Raw genomic sequence first — 14,431 nt, forward strand, 5'->3', positions numbered from 1 at the left:
TTTCTGGACTGTGAGTCCAAAAGAGAGGAGAGGGAGAAAGGTGAACCTGCAGAGCCAAGCTGGAAAGCAGTGGGTCCCAGAGCCCCTCAGCCTTCCCTTAGAGGAGTGAGCTCTTGGTGGCATTTCTGAGTAAACTTAAACATGATTAATGTAAAGCTCGGTTACTCAGTCTGTCTGTGGCCAAGACAGTGACAGGCACATGAAAGTGTTTCCGGCTTATTCTTTTATAATGAATAATATATTTCTCTAAATGTGTTCCAGGGTGTGTGTGGTTCCGCAGGACACTGGTTGGTGTTTAGGTGTGGATCTGATGCAAACTGGCTACAGTTTTCTCTTTTCTCACACAGCGGCCCAAAAGACTAGCACTCCACAAAATTCACTTTGGGATTCTGAGCCTAGCAAAATATGCTGTCCCCTAGGAGGACACTGATCCCTAAAATAAAATTAGTTCGGAAATTTTGCCTGGTAAAGAATTATCAGGAGAACGTTAGGGGCACCCGAAATGGTCTGAGGGGCATCCTAATGGTTTCGAACTTCTTTTGTCTCCGTCTAGTGCTCAGACTAGTTTGAAGACTTTTAATTGTGCAATCTTCTGGCTGCATCACACCCAGCCTTTTATTTCCTAAACTATTTTGAGATAATTATAGAGGTCGCATGCAGTTATGAGAAATAATACAGCAAAGATCCTGTATACCAGTGGTCCCCAACCTTTTTGGCACCAGGGACCGGTGCTCCTTGAGAATCTAATGCCTGAGGAGCTGAGGTGGAGCTGAGGTGGTGATGCTAGTGCTGGGGAATGGCTGCAAACACAGATGAAGCTTCGCTTGCTTGCCTGCCCGCTGCTCATCTCCTGCTGTGTGGCCCGGTTCCTAACGGGCCACGGACCAGTACCGGTCCACAGCCTGGGGGTTGGGGACCCCTGCTGTATACCATTCACCCAATATCCCCTAATGGTAACATCTTACATAACTAGTATAGAATCATAGCCAGGAAACTGACGTTGATACATGTGTAGCTTTTTCACCAGCATTTACAAAACAACAGACGAGATCAATCAGTATATCACACATGCTAAGGGAAAGTATCAATTCTGAAATACATTTAAGTTATATATATACATCTTGACCAGATCATAAAATGTCCTTTTCTATGGGTTACGGTCAAGAAGTTCAAAAGCCACAGGTGGTTCAGTCATCCAGACTTCGTTTTACTTCATATAAACGGGCCCTTAAAGAGCTCAGGATGCAGTTATGTGCTCATTTCAACAAACGTGCCCTAGAGAGTGCTGTCCCCTTGGGGCTGGCCCTGTGGCCTCCAGTGGAAAGTGTACCACACTGAGTCTACCCAGTGTTTTCCTAGGATGTGGCCCCTTGTCACCTACTTCTGATGGGTGGAACACCTACCTAAATTAGATACATTGAGAGATGGTGACATTTATGTATTCTGTACCCCAAGAGGTTTTCAAGGGTAATTTTAAAGTAGTTTTTGCTTTCCTTCTGACTTTAGAACATAACTCCTTAGTGAGTTGGGACTCACTGTACTCTTTTTGCCAATAGTGGGGATCAGATTTCTGACAAGTACTTTAGATGGCAGAACCAAGGTTGCTTAAAAAATAAGGAAAAAAGTCATTAAATATTTTTTACAGCAGTAAATCCTAAGTTTCTCAATTCTAAGACTTGGCATGAAAAATCCATGTTGGTAGAAACCCCTCATTTGTTTTCACCTGTTTCCAGGACACACCTGGTGTTAACACGGCTCCCTCCCTCTGTGGACAAAGGCCCACTGTAACTTCAGCCCAGGCCCGTAGTACTGTGGGAGGAGGGAGGCCTCAAGATGAGAGCACACTGAGGGGATGTGAGCTGGGGGAAAAAATGAGCTAGTTTCAATTACTGCTAATTGGCTCACCTGCCCGAGGTTCCACACCTGGGAAGTGTGGGTACCCTTGGATATAAGTTGTAGAGATTGAAAGCAATATTTTGAGACGGGTGAATTTGAATCTAGGTTCCACCACTTAATAGCTGTGAGCAGATTTCTTAAGCTGAGCCCTGATATCCTCATCTTTAGTTGGATATAACACCACCTATCTCAGGGCTTTTAAAAGGAAAAGAGAACAGATAAGTGACTATCACAGCATAGGCATTTATAATGCCTATAAGAATACTTAATACCATATAATAAATCTATACATCCAAGGGGATCGGAAGTGGCAGGATTGCTAAGGAAGTGATGTCCAATGTAAGTCATTCTGTCTTGGGGTTTTCCAGGTCCTCCCCAAGAGAGTTGGTGTTTTTTCCTGCTTAGGTGGCCCTTAAACTGTAGTGGTGAGTAGGGGAGGAAGGAGGGTGTTGGTGGGAATCTCAATGCCTGGATAAAGCGGGACCTGAGCATGCTAAGAACAAGGAGCTTGGCAGGAAAGGAAATTAAGACTAACAGGAAGTGGAAGGGTGGGATCAGAGGACAGGAAGTTAAACCAGGAAAAAATGCTAGCTGCTGCATCATTTCCCTTGTGGGGAGGTGATACTTAGCAGTTGCCATTTCAGTTCCCTTTGGTCTCATTCAAAGTTGGCTTGATGGACCCTTGTCCCCAAAGCTACAGGGGTCTAAGACCCAATTCTGGATCTCCTGGGGGGAGGGAGGGAGGGGTGGGTATTTCTAGTTTAGGCAATGCTGCCCCCTTCTGGGAATTGCTAAAAGCACTGCAATTTCTGTGGCTCCTAGAGTGACCTAGAGAATGGCAGTTTAACCCTAATGGGTTCCACCTAACAGGAAGGACCAGGATTTCTTCTGCCCCATAGCTGACTTAGAGCTTCCTGAAGCCAGGACTCAGGCCAGTCTCAGTCACTGGATTGTGCTCAAAACCCATCAGAGGCTTCCAAGGGCTTATCTGCTCTTGTCTATGTGAAGAATTGAACAGTGGCTCAAGGAGGCCAAGGAAGCCCCAATGCCCTATTGCCTCCACTCACCCAGTTAGTACTTCCAGCCCATGCATTCCACAGTGAGGGTTAGCAGAGAGAAATTCATATATCCAAGAGAACTGAAGGGTTGAAGGAGACCCAGAAGGGTTCCCCAACAGTCTGGGTTGGGCACCATGATACAGATGACTTGAGGAAAGGAGAATGGGGCCTGGGTTGGGGCACCAGGGCCTGCAGAGTCAGCTAAATAGAGCATCCACAAAATACCTGCATTAGGGCCCTCCTTGGGCAAAGAGGGGAAAGTGGGCATGAGTCAGTCCCAGGGCTTGAAGGAGCAGAGAGGAACTGGATAATCCGGTAAGGAAGAAAGGGCTGAGCAAGCAGGGCACAGAACCCAGATTTCCCAGCTCCTGCTGCCAAAGCTGTCCCCCTTCACACGTCATCCCACACACAGTGTTTAGACAGAGCAGTGAAGAAGAAACACAGACATCCTGGATCCCGCATGAGGGAGGCCAGGGCTGGGAACAGGAGGTCTGTTTATTCCTGGCAGTCCAGTATCTGAAGGGCCACACACCCACTTCTGTCCAGACTCTGGGATGAACTCTCCCAGAGCCTCTGACTTCTGCCTGACAGCATGGAGCCGAGGACTGTCTGCTGGAACCGTGTCCTCCACCCAGCATCTCCCTTGAGGATGCTTTTGAGTCGATGCTTCCCTCTTCCCACTTTTTGTCTCAATGGACGTCCGGCTTCTCCAGGCTCCCTGACTGCTACTCCTCCAGCCCTTCAGCCCAGGTCTTCCCAGAGAGCCCAGCAGTCCCCTTGCTTGATCCATTCGTGCTCCCAAGCAAGGAAGTTTTTCCTAACATCTCATCTCTGACTTTCTTGCTACAGTTTTAGCCTGTTTCCTCCCAATTCAGGTCTTAAAGGAATGTAACTGGCCTCTCTCCCTCACCCCAAAGCCATATCTGATACAAGGTAGAAATGAGGGCACCACATTTCTTGGCCACCTAGCCTTGAATTTGCCCTTCTCACTGTACAGTCATGCACTGCATAACGATGTTTTGGTCAGTGAAAGACCGCATGTAGACTGGTGGTCCCATAAGATTATAATGGAGCTGAAAAATTCCTATTCCTCGTGATTTTGTAATGCAACACATTATACAAATACCACTGTGTCCCAATTGCCTACAGTATTCAGGACAGTAACATGCTGTACCGGGTGGTAGCCTAGGAGCTATAGGAGAATAGAATTTGTGACCCTAAAACATGTCTCTGGCATAATGATTATTTTAGGCTAGTTAATTTTAAGAAACATGCAGATTTCAAAGAAGTCTAAAAACCAAGTAGAAGTTAGCCTTTGTAAAAGACATTTACATTTGTAAGGATGTCTCCCTGTACCTGGACGAGAGGGTGACCTTGTTTCTAGAAACATCAGTGCAGAAGACAGTGACTTCAGTCTGCACAGCAACCTTCCCCTTGTTTGCTGTGAGTTTCCCGCCACCCCCAACATCTTTTGTCTGAGGCTGAAACTGGTATTTAAGGCGATGGCTTTAGCCATTTGGGGGGAGTTACTCAGTTTTCTTGGGTCTCTCCCATGTATACAGGAGGTAAACATGTTATCAAATTTTTGTTTGTTTTTCTCCTATTAATCTGTCTTTTATTCCAGGGCTGTCTCAGCCAAGAACTTAGAAGGGTAGAGGGAAAATTATTTTTCATCCCCTACAGAGCTATAGGCTGTATCACATAGCCTAGGTGAGTAGTAGGCTATACCATCTAGGTTAGTATAAATACCTTCTATGATGTTCGCTCAGTGATGAAATTGCCTAACAGTGCATTTCTTAGAATGCATCCCCATTAAGCTGTGCGTGAGTATACCAGTTTCCTCATTTTCTCTAGAGTAAATGTCATTCCTCTCTTGTTCTTCATAGGCTCTCTATCTGCCTTTCTCTAGGGAGTTTGTTCTTCAGAGGGGACAGGTGGCTGAAGCAAGGAACATGCAGAGAAGAGCAGAAATCCTAAAAATGTTCATAACAGCTGCCTCCCATTGAGTGCTTCTATGCCGAGCGCTTAGTCTTTATCACACATTGTCTCAATAAGTTTCACAATAGGTGGTACAATGTGAGCCCCATTTTATTGATGAAGAAACTAAGCCAAAAGAATGTTAGTTACTTGCCCAAATTCACACAGCTGGAAAAAAAAATAGGGCCCCAGCCAGCATTCTGAAATCCAAAGCCAGGCTTTCTGATTTCAACACTGGCTGGGACCTCTTCATCATCGTGGAAGAGGAAGGAGAGAAGTCATGTGTTGAGACTCATTAAGTGTCAGGCACTGGGCTATATGCAGTTACATATTTTATCCCTGAGAATGGGTTTCTTTGTCCCATTTTATAGGTGGGAAAATGGAGCCCCGGGGGTAGTTTGCCCAAGGTCATACCCCCAGAGCCACTTGTACCTTGTAGCCCAGAGTTTGACTCACAAAGTAGTTGAGAAGTGTGTGAAATGACTCCCACTTCTGGGAGGCAAACCCGGCCCTATAAGCTGAAAGGTCCATCAGGCAACAGGATAGGGGGCAGAAGATCCTCAGGCCCCAAACACCCCACCACTGCCACCATTACATATACACTGCTCTTTCACAGACAGGCAAAATTATGGAGCTGGATGTGCTGTCAGCCAGCCAGCTGGCCATTCAGGGGTATAAGGCTCATAAAATGTAAATGCGTTAGCTGGGGCAGAAAGTGGAGGGAAGTAGTCCAAATCATTAACTGGGATGCGTTTCTCAGTTTAGGCAAGCAAATAGCAGGCAAGAGGTCTCCAAGCTGGGCGACCTGAAGTAGATCTGCCACCTAAGTGGCAAGCTATGGCCAGTGGCTGGAAAAGGGGAACACTGGTACAGCTGGAGAGAAAGGCCTCCCAGTGGCTACAGCTCAGGGCGTGCCAGGTCCCACCCCCAGGGGCGGGGCTAGGCTAAGCCCCAGGGCCTCAGCTCCATCCTTCCAGGAACCCAATCCCCAGCATAGCCTGATCGACCAAGAAGAGCCCAGGTCCCTGCTGGCTCAGAGTGGAGGTACCATGTTCCGCCCACCCAGGACATCGGACATGTCCAGAAGCCCCGCAGGGCTGGCTACGGCAGCTCCCTGACCTTCAGAGGAAAGCCCAGGCTAGGCAAGCAACGCCTGTGTCCAACAGCCATGTGAGTAGTTACACCCTCCTTCCAGCTGTAGCCACATCTGGAGACCTTAGCCCCAAATCCCAAAGAGGCCACTGCACCCAGCTCAAGCCACCAGAGGCACCGGGGTACGCGGTGTGGGGTCACACTGCCCACACACCACTGGGAAGTTGCCCCTGAGGGCTGACCTTTGCCTTACTTGCTGCCCTGGTGGAGGTGGGGTGGAGGACTCAACTTGAGGGGAGGGCTGGAGCTCCAGCCCAGGATCCAAGGGCCAGGTTTGAGGTAAAGGACCCTGAGCGCTTTGGAGTTTAATAACGTGGAGCATGCAGGAATGAAGGGGAACAGAAACTGGAGGGCTGCTGAGGAGGAAAGCTGTCCTGAGTGGAGAGTACACTGGGGAAGATGGAGGAAGAGGAAATCGGGGAGGGGAAAGGGATACGGCAGACGGGAGGCCCCAGGGAATTGAATAGAAGGGGCAGCTCCTGAGCTCGGGGTGGCATAGGCCCTCTGATCCTCCCATCCAGGTTAGGGGGCAGGTAGGAATCCTTTCCTTATTGACTTTAATCCTAGCAACAGCAACTGCTCACCTGTTGACAAAAGCAGAAATTACCACAGGGGCCAAGACCACTCCCCATTCCCTGATGTGGCAGTGGGGCCAGGGTGCTGGAGAACTGAGAACAAGGAGCCAAGTGAAGAGCCACAGAGAGGCCAGGCCTTGTCCTGCAGCATCTCTTCCCTCTTTCCTGGAGTTGGCTTCAACTCAGGGAGTGGGGGTTTGGGGGGCCTCCTTGCCCCTGGCATCTCCACATTCACTGCCAATCCTCCCTTCCACCCCCCACTCCCCACCCCCACCCCCAGCAACTCCTCTCCCTCTAGTTCCCTGGAAGGGCCCTGTTGCTAGTGTAGTGTCCGGAAGAGTCAAGTTTATGGGCTGGAAGTCCTACCCGGAGGCTGCTCACTGAGCTGTAACCAACGGGCTATAAGGGCGAATGGGGGGAGGTGTGCGAGGGACAGGGCACCCTGCCCCCATTGCAGCAATCCATTGCCCTGGCCTCCTCAATAACTCGAGTGCTCAGCGAGCCCCGCTTCTGACTCACTCCTGCCCGCCCCTCACCCCCAATCCTTAATGCCCTGGTGCCAACCAGGCTTTAAGTATCTGAAGACAGGGACCCCTCTCCATCTTGGCACCTGGCCCCAGCCCCAGCCCAAAGGAGAATCTCCACTGTGGCTAGCCAGAGGACACTACAAACCAGCCAGACCCTATCCTCTGCTGGCTTATTTGGAGTCTTCGGTGGGTGGAGGCAAAGATAAACAAGATGCTTTGGGGCTGGGTGTATCCACCTTTCAGACTAAACAGGCATTAAACATAGCTGTCCAGAAGGGACCAGACAGATAACAGAAATGGGTGAAGTGGCCTGATGGGGACTGCAGGGACCTCTCCAAAGGCAGCTGCTGCTTTGCTCCAGCTGGTCACTACCCCATACAGGACATACATGCTGCCACACATTTCTTAAGAGAAATGCAAAATAGAAATTATGTAAATGTTAATTGCCATTAATTTAAAAAAAAAAAATGTGTATCAGCAAACAGGATATGGCCTACAGTCCACTGGTCTGCAACCTCTAGATTAATGTGCAGTCCCCACCAAAAAGACAGTGACCTGCAGCCCCACCCTAACTCTGTTCACCCCATCTTCCATCCAGGCATGCCAGCAATTGCTCCAGGCCTCCCCTGTCCCTAGTCCCAAGATGACACCCAACAGCACCCAGGAGGTGCCCAGTGCTGTTCCCGAGGGGACCTTGGAGCTCTCCCTGGTCCTGGCAAGTCTCATCGTCATGGCCAACCTGCTCCTGGCCGTGGGCATCGCTGGGAACCGCCACTTGCGCAGCCCACCTGCTGGCTGCTTCTTCCTGAGCCTGCTGCTGGCCGGGTTGCTCACAGGTCTGGCATTGCCTGCGCTGCCAGGCCTGTGGAGCCAGAGCCGCCGAGGCTACTGGTCCTGTCTCTTCTTCTACTTGTCCCCCAACTTCTCCTTCCTCTCCCTGCTCGCCAACCTGTTGCTGGTGCACAGGGAACGCTACATGGCAGTGCTGCGACCTCTGCAGCCCCGTGGGAGCACTCGGCTGGCCCTGTTCCTCACCTGGGCCTCACCCCTGCTCTTTGCCAGCCTGCCCGCTCTAGGGTGGAACCACTGGGCTCCTGGGGCCAACTGCAGCTCCCAGGCTGTCTTCCCAGCCCCCTACCTCTACCTGGAAGTCTACGGGCTGCTGCTGCCTGCTGTGGGTGCCGCCGCCCTTCTCTCAGCCTGCGTGTTGGCCACTGCCCACCGCCAATTGCAGGACATCTGCAGGCTGGAGCGGGCAGTATGCCGAGGGGCACCCTCAGCCCTGGCCCGGGCCCTTACCTGGAGGCAAGCAAGGGCACAGGCTGGAGCCACGCTGCTCTTTGGGCTGTGCTGGGGGCCCTATGTGATCACCCTGCTCCTCTCAGTCCTGGCCTATGAGCAGCGTCCACCACTGGGACCTGGAACACTGTTGTCCCTCACCTCACTGGGCAGTGCCAGTGCAGCAGCTGTGCCCGTAGCCATGGGGCTAGGTGATCAGCGCTACACAGCTCCCTGGAGGGCAGCTGCCCAAAGGTGGCTACAGAGGCTACGGCGAAGAGCCTCTCCGGGCAGTCCTGGCCCCAGCACTGCATACTGCACCAGCAGCCAAAGCAGCATGGACCTGGACTTGAACTAGGGGATGGACCTCTGCTCACTCCTACTAGAAGCATCCATCCATCTCGGCCACCAAACCCACCTCCACTTGTCCCCACACCCCTGGATCAGACACCCTGCCCTTTTTACCCCACCCTGGCCAAATAAAGCTCCTCTGGCCCAGTTTATTGGTATCTCATTCCATATTGCAGAAAGAGAGAGGCAGGTAGAACAGCTGTGGAAAGAACCTAAAGCCAGATGGGCATCGAGGGAGAGTCCAACCCTGGATAGGCCGGCCACTGTAGGCGAGGCCATGCCATCGGCAGAGGGTGAGCTGAGCTGGAAAGCCAGCAGATTGGGAGGTGGGGCCTCACCCTGGCATGCCCCTCACTGCTTCCTCCTCAGGTCCGGCTGCCATAAATTCCACACAGATACTGTCTCTGGGAAGTATATTTTATTTACATTTTTAAAATCTGTAACTAATCTCTCTTCCTCCTTTCCATCCCCAGAGATTTGGGAAGGGAAAGGACGGGCACCTCGAAGACCTACTGCCCACATACAAATAGTACCCCATGACTCACGCCAGCAAAGGAAAGTGAAAGAGAAAGAGGTGTGAACCTCCCTCTGAGGAATCCACCAGGTCTGGGTGAGGGGGGGAGGGGCAGAGGGAGGTCTTTTAAGAGAAGAAAGGGACAGAAGGGGCAAATCAGTGTGAAGGGGTTGGAAAGTAGCCCGAGGCCCCTCCCCTCCTCTTCCCTCATACCCTCCTGCTGCCTCTGCTGGTGAGGGGTCTCCCTTCACCCCTCGACACCAGACACAAAGCAGAGGCTGCAGCCACTAGCGGTCAGGTCTCTGGACACAAAATACTTTTGCTTTGTGGTCTCCTGACGTGGTCACCACCAGGGAGGCATCTCTGTGGACAGAAAGCACACGTCAAAGGGACTGGGGGACCTGGGGCCCAGGCCCAAGCCCACTGCCCAGGGGGCCCCATGTGGCCTCCTCCAGCGCATCAATTCTAGACCCTTAGTGCCTGGCACTAGGCTGACAAACCCACGTTGAGTGAATACACTTGAAGCCAGCAACCAGTGAGGGGATGAGAGAAGAGCCACAGCACGGGGGGAGCACTCCCACCCCTCAGTGTCATGACTGAAGTGTGAGACCTAGGTCACAGTCATTCGACCCCCTCAGGCTTCCCAGCACTCCTGCCTCGCAAGCAGACACCTAGCGTTGGGTCCCAGCTTCCCTCAGGAAGCCCCTCCCACACCCCCAGGTTCCTGTGGCCCCCCACGTGCTATTCCCACCTTCCAAATACAGAGACCCCAGCCCTTGCCCAATTCACTTACTTGCTGAGGGCAAAGTCCAGGATCTCGGCTGTGTGGCCCCGGTAGTCAGTCAGCAGACGGCCAGTCCGAGCGTCCCAGAGGCGCACGATGCCATCCAGGCTGCAAGTGTAAACCACGGCGGTGCCTGCCTCCCACAGCAGCTGCACAATGCCCGACTGCACCAGGGTGCAACAAGCAGGGTGGAGGTCAGGGGTGGGAGAGATGAGAGGCATCTGCTCCCAACTCCCATGGAGGAAGGGGAGTACAGAGGGAGGGAGGGAGGATGGGCCACAGAGAAGGACCAAACGGGAGCCAGGTCTGGGGTAGATGCTCCCAAAGATCTGGGCTTCCCCAAGACCATGGCCATGGCCGTGGCTCGAGGCTGCCTGTACCTGGTGCTGACACTGGTGCCTAAGGGTCTGCGTAGACAGGTCATAGATGGCCAAGGTCCCATCCAGGTAGCCGACAGCTGCCAGAGGCATCCTGGGTAGAAGAGAGCAGCACAGAGCCCATCGAGGGATCAGGGCTCAAGTGCCCTTCACTCCTTCCTGGTCCCCCAAACCCAGGCCCCTCCCTAAGCTCTCTTCACCCCAGCCCCTCCTGTTTCCAGGCCGAGGCCCTGGCTCACACTCACACGCTGCAGAAGCCCAAGGACTCCACTGAGTTAGACTCGCTCTCCTCCCCTTCTCCCAGGTTGGGCTGGGAGGCCACAGTCTCAGGCCTGAAAACACCCACCACCTAGGAGACAGAGGAAAGGATCAGAGAAGAGCATGGAAACTTGGTCCTCTGCTACGGAAAGAAGGCTGTTAAGTGAAGAATAAGAAAAGGGAAGAAGAGGCAAAAGTGGAGAGTTCCGCAGCTAGGCTCCAGGTCCCACTCACCTTGCCGGTGGTGGCACTGACCAACTTGGCCTGGCAATCCACGGAGCCGGTTAGAACCAGGCTGCCATCCTGGTTGGTGGCAACACAAGTCAGAGGGCCCTGGTGACCTTCAGTCCCTAGGATGGAGTAGGGGCATAAATCAGACTTCACCCTGTCCCCTCTGAGTCCGGCCCCAGGTCTCAGCCCCTTCTCTACAAAGGCCCAGGGTAACACTGCCCCCACTTTTGACACCTTTTAGTACGTGGATAGGGTTTCCCTGCTTCAGGTCCCAAATCCTGATGGTGCCATCTTCATAGCCAACCACGGCTCTCTTCCCTAAAGGGCAGGAGGCACAAAGAAAGAACAGACGATACACTCAGACACACCCAGCGAGGGGATGAAAGAGCGAGGGAGGGAGACAAGAAAGTGAGGGAACAGACACTGCCCCCCAAGGACCAGCAGAGGAGACCCACTTCAGAGAGGGAAACGGGCAGCTGCACTGGGCCTGGCAGGCTCAGGGTTTGCCGGCTGTGGCCCACGAGGGAGCCTAAGAGGCACATAACCCTGTGTCCAACCTCTCTGCACTCAGGAAAGGACACTCAGGGGAGCTGCTCTCACCATCAGGGAGGACTCGGCCACAGGTGGCTGGGCAGTTGGGGCCCTGGAAGGTCTTGCAATCGCCATTCGGGACCTTCCACATCCAGGTGTTGCCATCGGCAGTGCCCGCCAGAAGGACAGGTGCCCGAGGGTGCCACTCCATCCACTGGGCAGAAAGGAAGGGTCAGCAGAGAGGCCTGTCACTCTATCCCACCTAAGAGCCTGCCTCATGAGCCCCACCAAGGTCTCCCTGCTTCTGAGTCAGCAGGGACATTCTAGGTAACAGGCACAGACACTCTTGCCATACCTTGAGAGTGCACTAGCTCAGTGATGGCTTGGTCTGGTAAAGGTGGGACTGGACCCCCAAGCTCTCGCCCCCTACCCAAGGCCCCCCAGAGCTGAATCCCACTTTGATGATCTCACCTCCAGATCTCCTGCTTCAAAGGACCAGACCTCCTCCTTGGTGTCCACTTGCCACACTTTCAAGAGGCCACTCATGTCCCCTGTGGCCACTAGGGTAGAGTCGTGGCTGAAACCAGCACAAGTCACAGAGTCCTTATGGCCTTCAAGGAAAAGTGAGCAGAAAGAAAACATCAGGGCACCTAGCGCTGGGGGCACATGATCCAGGTATCTGGCCCCTGAAAAGACCAGCTGTGAAAAAAGGAAGGGCAGGCTCCAACCTAACAGGTAACCAAACTCACTGCTGCTGCAGGAACCAATGCGCCCAGGTCTCCCCAGGGAAGACAGTGCTGCCCCCCACAACCTCGCTTAGCCCAGGCCTATGTCTTACTTACCTTTCTGTTCACTCTACACCTCTGCCTAGAATACCTACATCCTCCCCTCTCCCCAAACACTCCTACGCCAGCCTGCATCGCCTTTCCTCAGGCCTTTCTCAGACTCCCTTACCCAATCAGTGCCTCTCTCTCCTATGTCCATAATGGACTATATTCTTCTTCTTTGGGGTCCTCAGGCCCAGCACAGAGCTGACAAAATGGAAGTCAATAAATGGCAGCTGGTGTACAACCACTGCAGGCTAGCCACCTAAGACCTCCAAAGGGACACAACCTCACCTAGGCCCCCTCACCTGCACATTCAAAGAGCAGCTCCCCATCACTGAGCCTCCACACGAAAGCTTTGTCATCTTCGCCCCCTGTCACTGCCAAGGTATTGGTCTTGGGGTCCAGGCTCACACAGAACACAGATGCTGTCCCAAAAGAAATTCCCCAAGTAAGAAAATATGGCTCCCACTAAGGTTCTGTCCTTTGAGACCTGCAGGAAGCCCACCCCCTTCTACCCAAAGCAACATGTCTCCTCCTGGAAAAGAAGAGTGCATCCAAGTTTTTCTAAGTTTCAAGCATCAGGCTGTTGGAGAAATCCCTCCCCAAGCTTGCCAAGCTCCAAGTCCTTCTCCAGGGCAGATGCCCCTACAGTGCTGCTCCCTTCACCACCCTACACTAAGGGCACATGTGCAAGGCTTACAGCTCTTAGCATGAGATGCCACCAGGCTAGGTACAAACAGGGAGGAAAGAGCATCATTGTTATCGGTCTCTTATTAAGAGCCAACACTTAAAAATTGTACAAAATATGTTCAAAAAAAGACTACAACATCTAATTTACACCTAGGTAACTTTTTAAAAGAAAACTAAGACCCAGAAACGTTGATAAACATAAGTTTATCAAACTGTTAAGTAGCAGAAGCAGAATTTGAACCCAGGTTTCTCAGCGGACCCCAGGAGCCAATTCCCTCATACTACCCCTACCTGTGAGCTCCTCCAGGGCAAGGTGGGTATTTTCCTTCCTCTGCATCCCTCATAATGCTCTGTACACAGAAGATATGCAATGCTCCAATGCCTGCCTGGACTGAGTTTACCACGGATCTCTTCAGAGACCTACCTGAGTGCAATGCAAAGGTGACCTCGCTATCGTCTGGGCCCTCCATGCTGCCTACCACTCCTTCCTGGGGTTCCAGAACCCAGCCCTCCTCGTTGCCCTCTTCCTCTTCTTCCTCTTCCTCGAAGTCTACGTCTTCCATTTCTTGGGCTAGATCATCTGCTGCAGTCCGGGGGGGAGGTTAAAATGGGAGCTCAGCAAACAATAGAAGGAAATGAGTACTTATAGTGTAGAGAGCGGAAGCCTGGGAGCTGGAGCCAGGTCATGTGTAACCCCAAGGAAGTAAGAGCCCAGACAGACAGATAGGCGAGACAGGGGGCGAGATGCAACGAGGAGGAAGGGGGCGCGTGGGAACGAGACCAGGTCTGAATACCACGAGTTGGCCTACGACTGTGTGGAAAAGGAAGGACCAAGGGATGACAGGAAGAGAGGGGTATGTGAGAAGGGAAGAGGCATCAAAGGCTGCACCCGGCTTGAACCTGAGAGCTAGTGGTGGGGGAGGAGAAAAGAGCGAGAGAAGTCGGTAGGAATGACCGGTGGAGCGTGGAGGGGCGGGGAGAGAAGCAGGGGTCAGAGGCTAGGGGTGCGCGCCTTCTGTCCCATGGCCTGAGGACCACCAATTCTCACCCGGGTCCGGGGGACCAGGATCCAGTTCTACCACCTCGATAATCTCTTCATCACCATGGAAGCTTAGGGTCTCCAGTGGTGGGGTGTCAGCAGCGGCCCCGCTTTCCGATTCGGACTCCATGCGGCGCAAGCGGCCGATCCACTTCTCTGGGCCCAAACGCCTCCCAGAGTCAGCTCTGCGCGACGACGCGGAACTCGAGCCCCTCCTCCCGGAGAGGAAGTAGGCGTAGGCGACTCCCCGACAGCAAGAGCGACGGCCGCTCGGCCAGTAGGGAAGGGGGTTGGCTAGCTTATTCACCAATCACAGGGCAGAGATGGGAGCCGGGGACGGGGCGTGGCGGGGAGAATCCAAACTCC

The 14,431-nt window shown here is 52.8% G+C and overlaps 2 protein-coding genes across 3 annotated transcripts; one reads left to right on the top strand and one right to left on the bottom strand.

The window, feature by feature from the left end:
* The first annotated feature begins 4,591 nt into the window (after positions 1-4,591).
* On the top strand, positions 4,592-8,966 carry GPBAR1 (G protein-coupled bile acid receptor 1). Its single transcript, XM_039844743.1, has 2 exons — positions 4,592-6,101; positions 7,784-8,966. Exon 2 carries the CDS (start codon positions 7,829-7,831, stop codon positions 8,819-8,821), a length of 993 nt encoding a protein of 330 aa, XP_039700677.1. The 5' UTR covers positions 4,592-6,101; positions 7,784-7,828; the 3' UTR covers positions 8,822-8,966.
* A 249-nt stretch (positions 8,967-9,215) lies between these two features.
* AAMP (angio associated migratory cell protein) lies at positions 9,216-14,289 on the bottom strand. 2 transcript variants are annotated; one of them, XM_039844742.1, is made up of 11 exons: positions 14,075-14,289; positions 13,451-13,606; positions 12,642-12,761; positions 11,981-12,120; positions 11,579-11,723; positions 11,213-11,296; positions 10,982-11,097; positions 10,735-10,838; positions 10,493-10,583; positions 10,122-10,276; positions 9,216-9,691 (listed from the first exon to the last, which is right to left on the bottom strand). In XM_039844742.1, the coding sequence occupies exons 1-11, from the start codon at positions 14,193-14,195 to the stop codon at positions 9,616-9,618; spliced, it is 1,308 nt and encodes a 435-aa protein (XP_039700676.1). In that variant the 5' UTR covers positions 14,196-14,289; the 3' UTR covers positions 9,216-9,615. The 2 variants fall into 2 exon arrangements, with proteins under 2 accessions (XP_039700676.1, XP_039700675.1); XM_039844741.1 differs by having other exon boundaries at positions 13,451-13,609; positions 14,075-14,285.
* Between the last annotated feature and the right edge of the window lie 142 nt (positions 14,290-14,431).

Source organism: Pteropus medius, unplaced genomic scaffold, assembly GCF_902729225.1.
Source record: "Pteropus medius unplaced genomic scaffold, Ma_sr-lr_union100, whole genome shotgun sequence".
In the NCBI taxonomy this organism is placed as follows: domain Eukaryota; kingdom Metazoa; phylum Chordata; class Mammalia; order Chiroptera; family Pteropodidae; genus Pteropus; species Pteropus medius.

Coding starts and splice junctions, on each gene's coding strand:
- GPBAR1 (XM_039844743.1), top strand. CDS start 7,829: ATGACACCCAACAGCACCCAGGAGGTGCCCAGTGCTGTTCCCGAGGGG.
- AAMP (XM_039844741.1), bottom strand. CDS start 14,195: ATGGAGTCCGAATCGGAAAGCGGGGCCGCTGCTGACACCCCACCACTG. Junction 11,098..11,212: donor CCCTATCCACGTACTAAAAG/GTGTCAAAAGTG, acceptor ACTCCATCCTAG/GGACTGAAGGTCACCAGGGC. Junction 10,839..10,981: donor TCAGTGCCACCACCGGCAAG/GTGAGTGGGACC, acceptor TCTGTCTCCTAG/GTGGTGGGTGTTTTCAGGCC.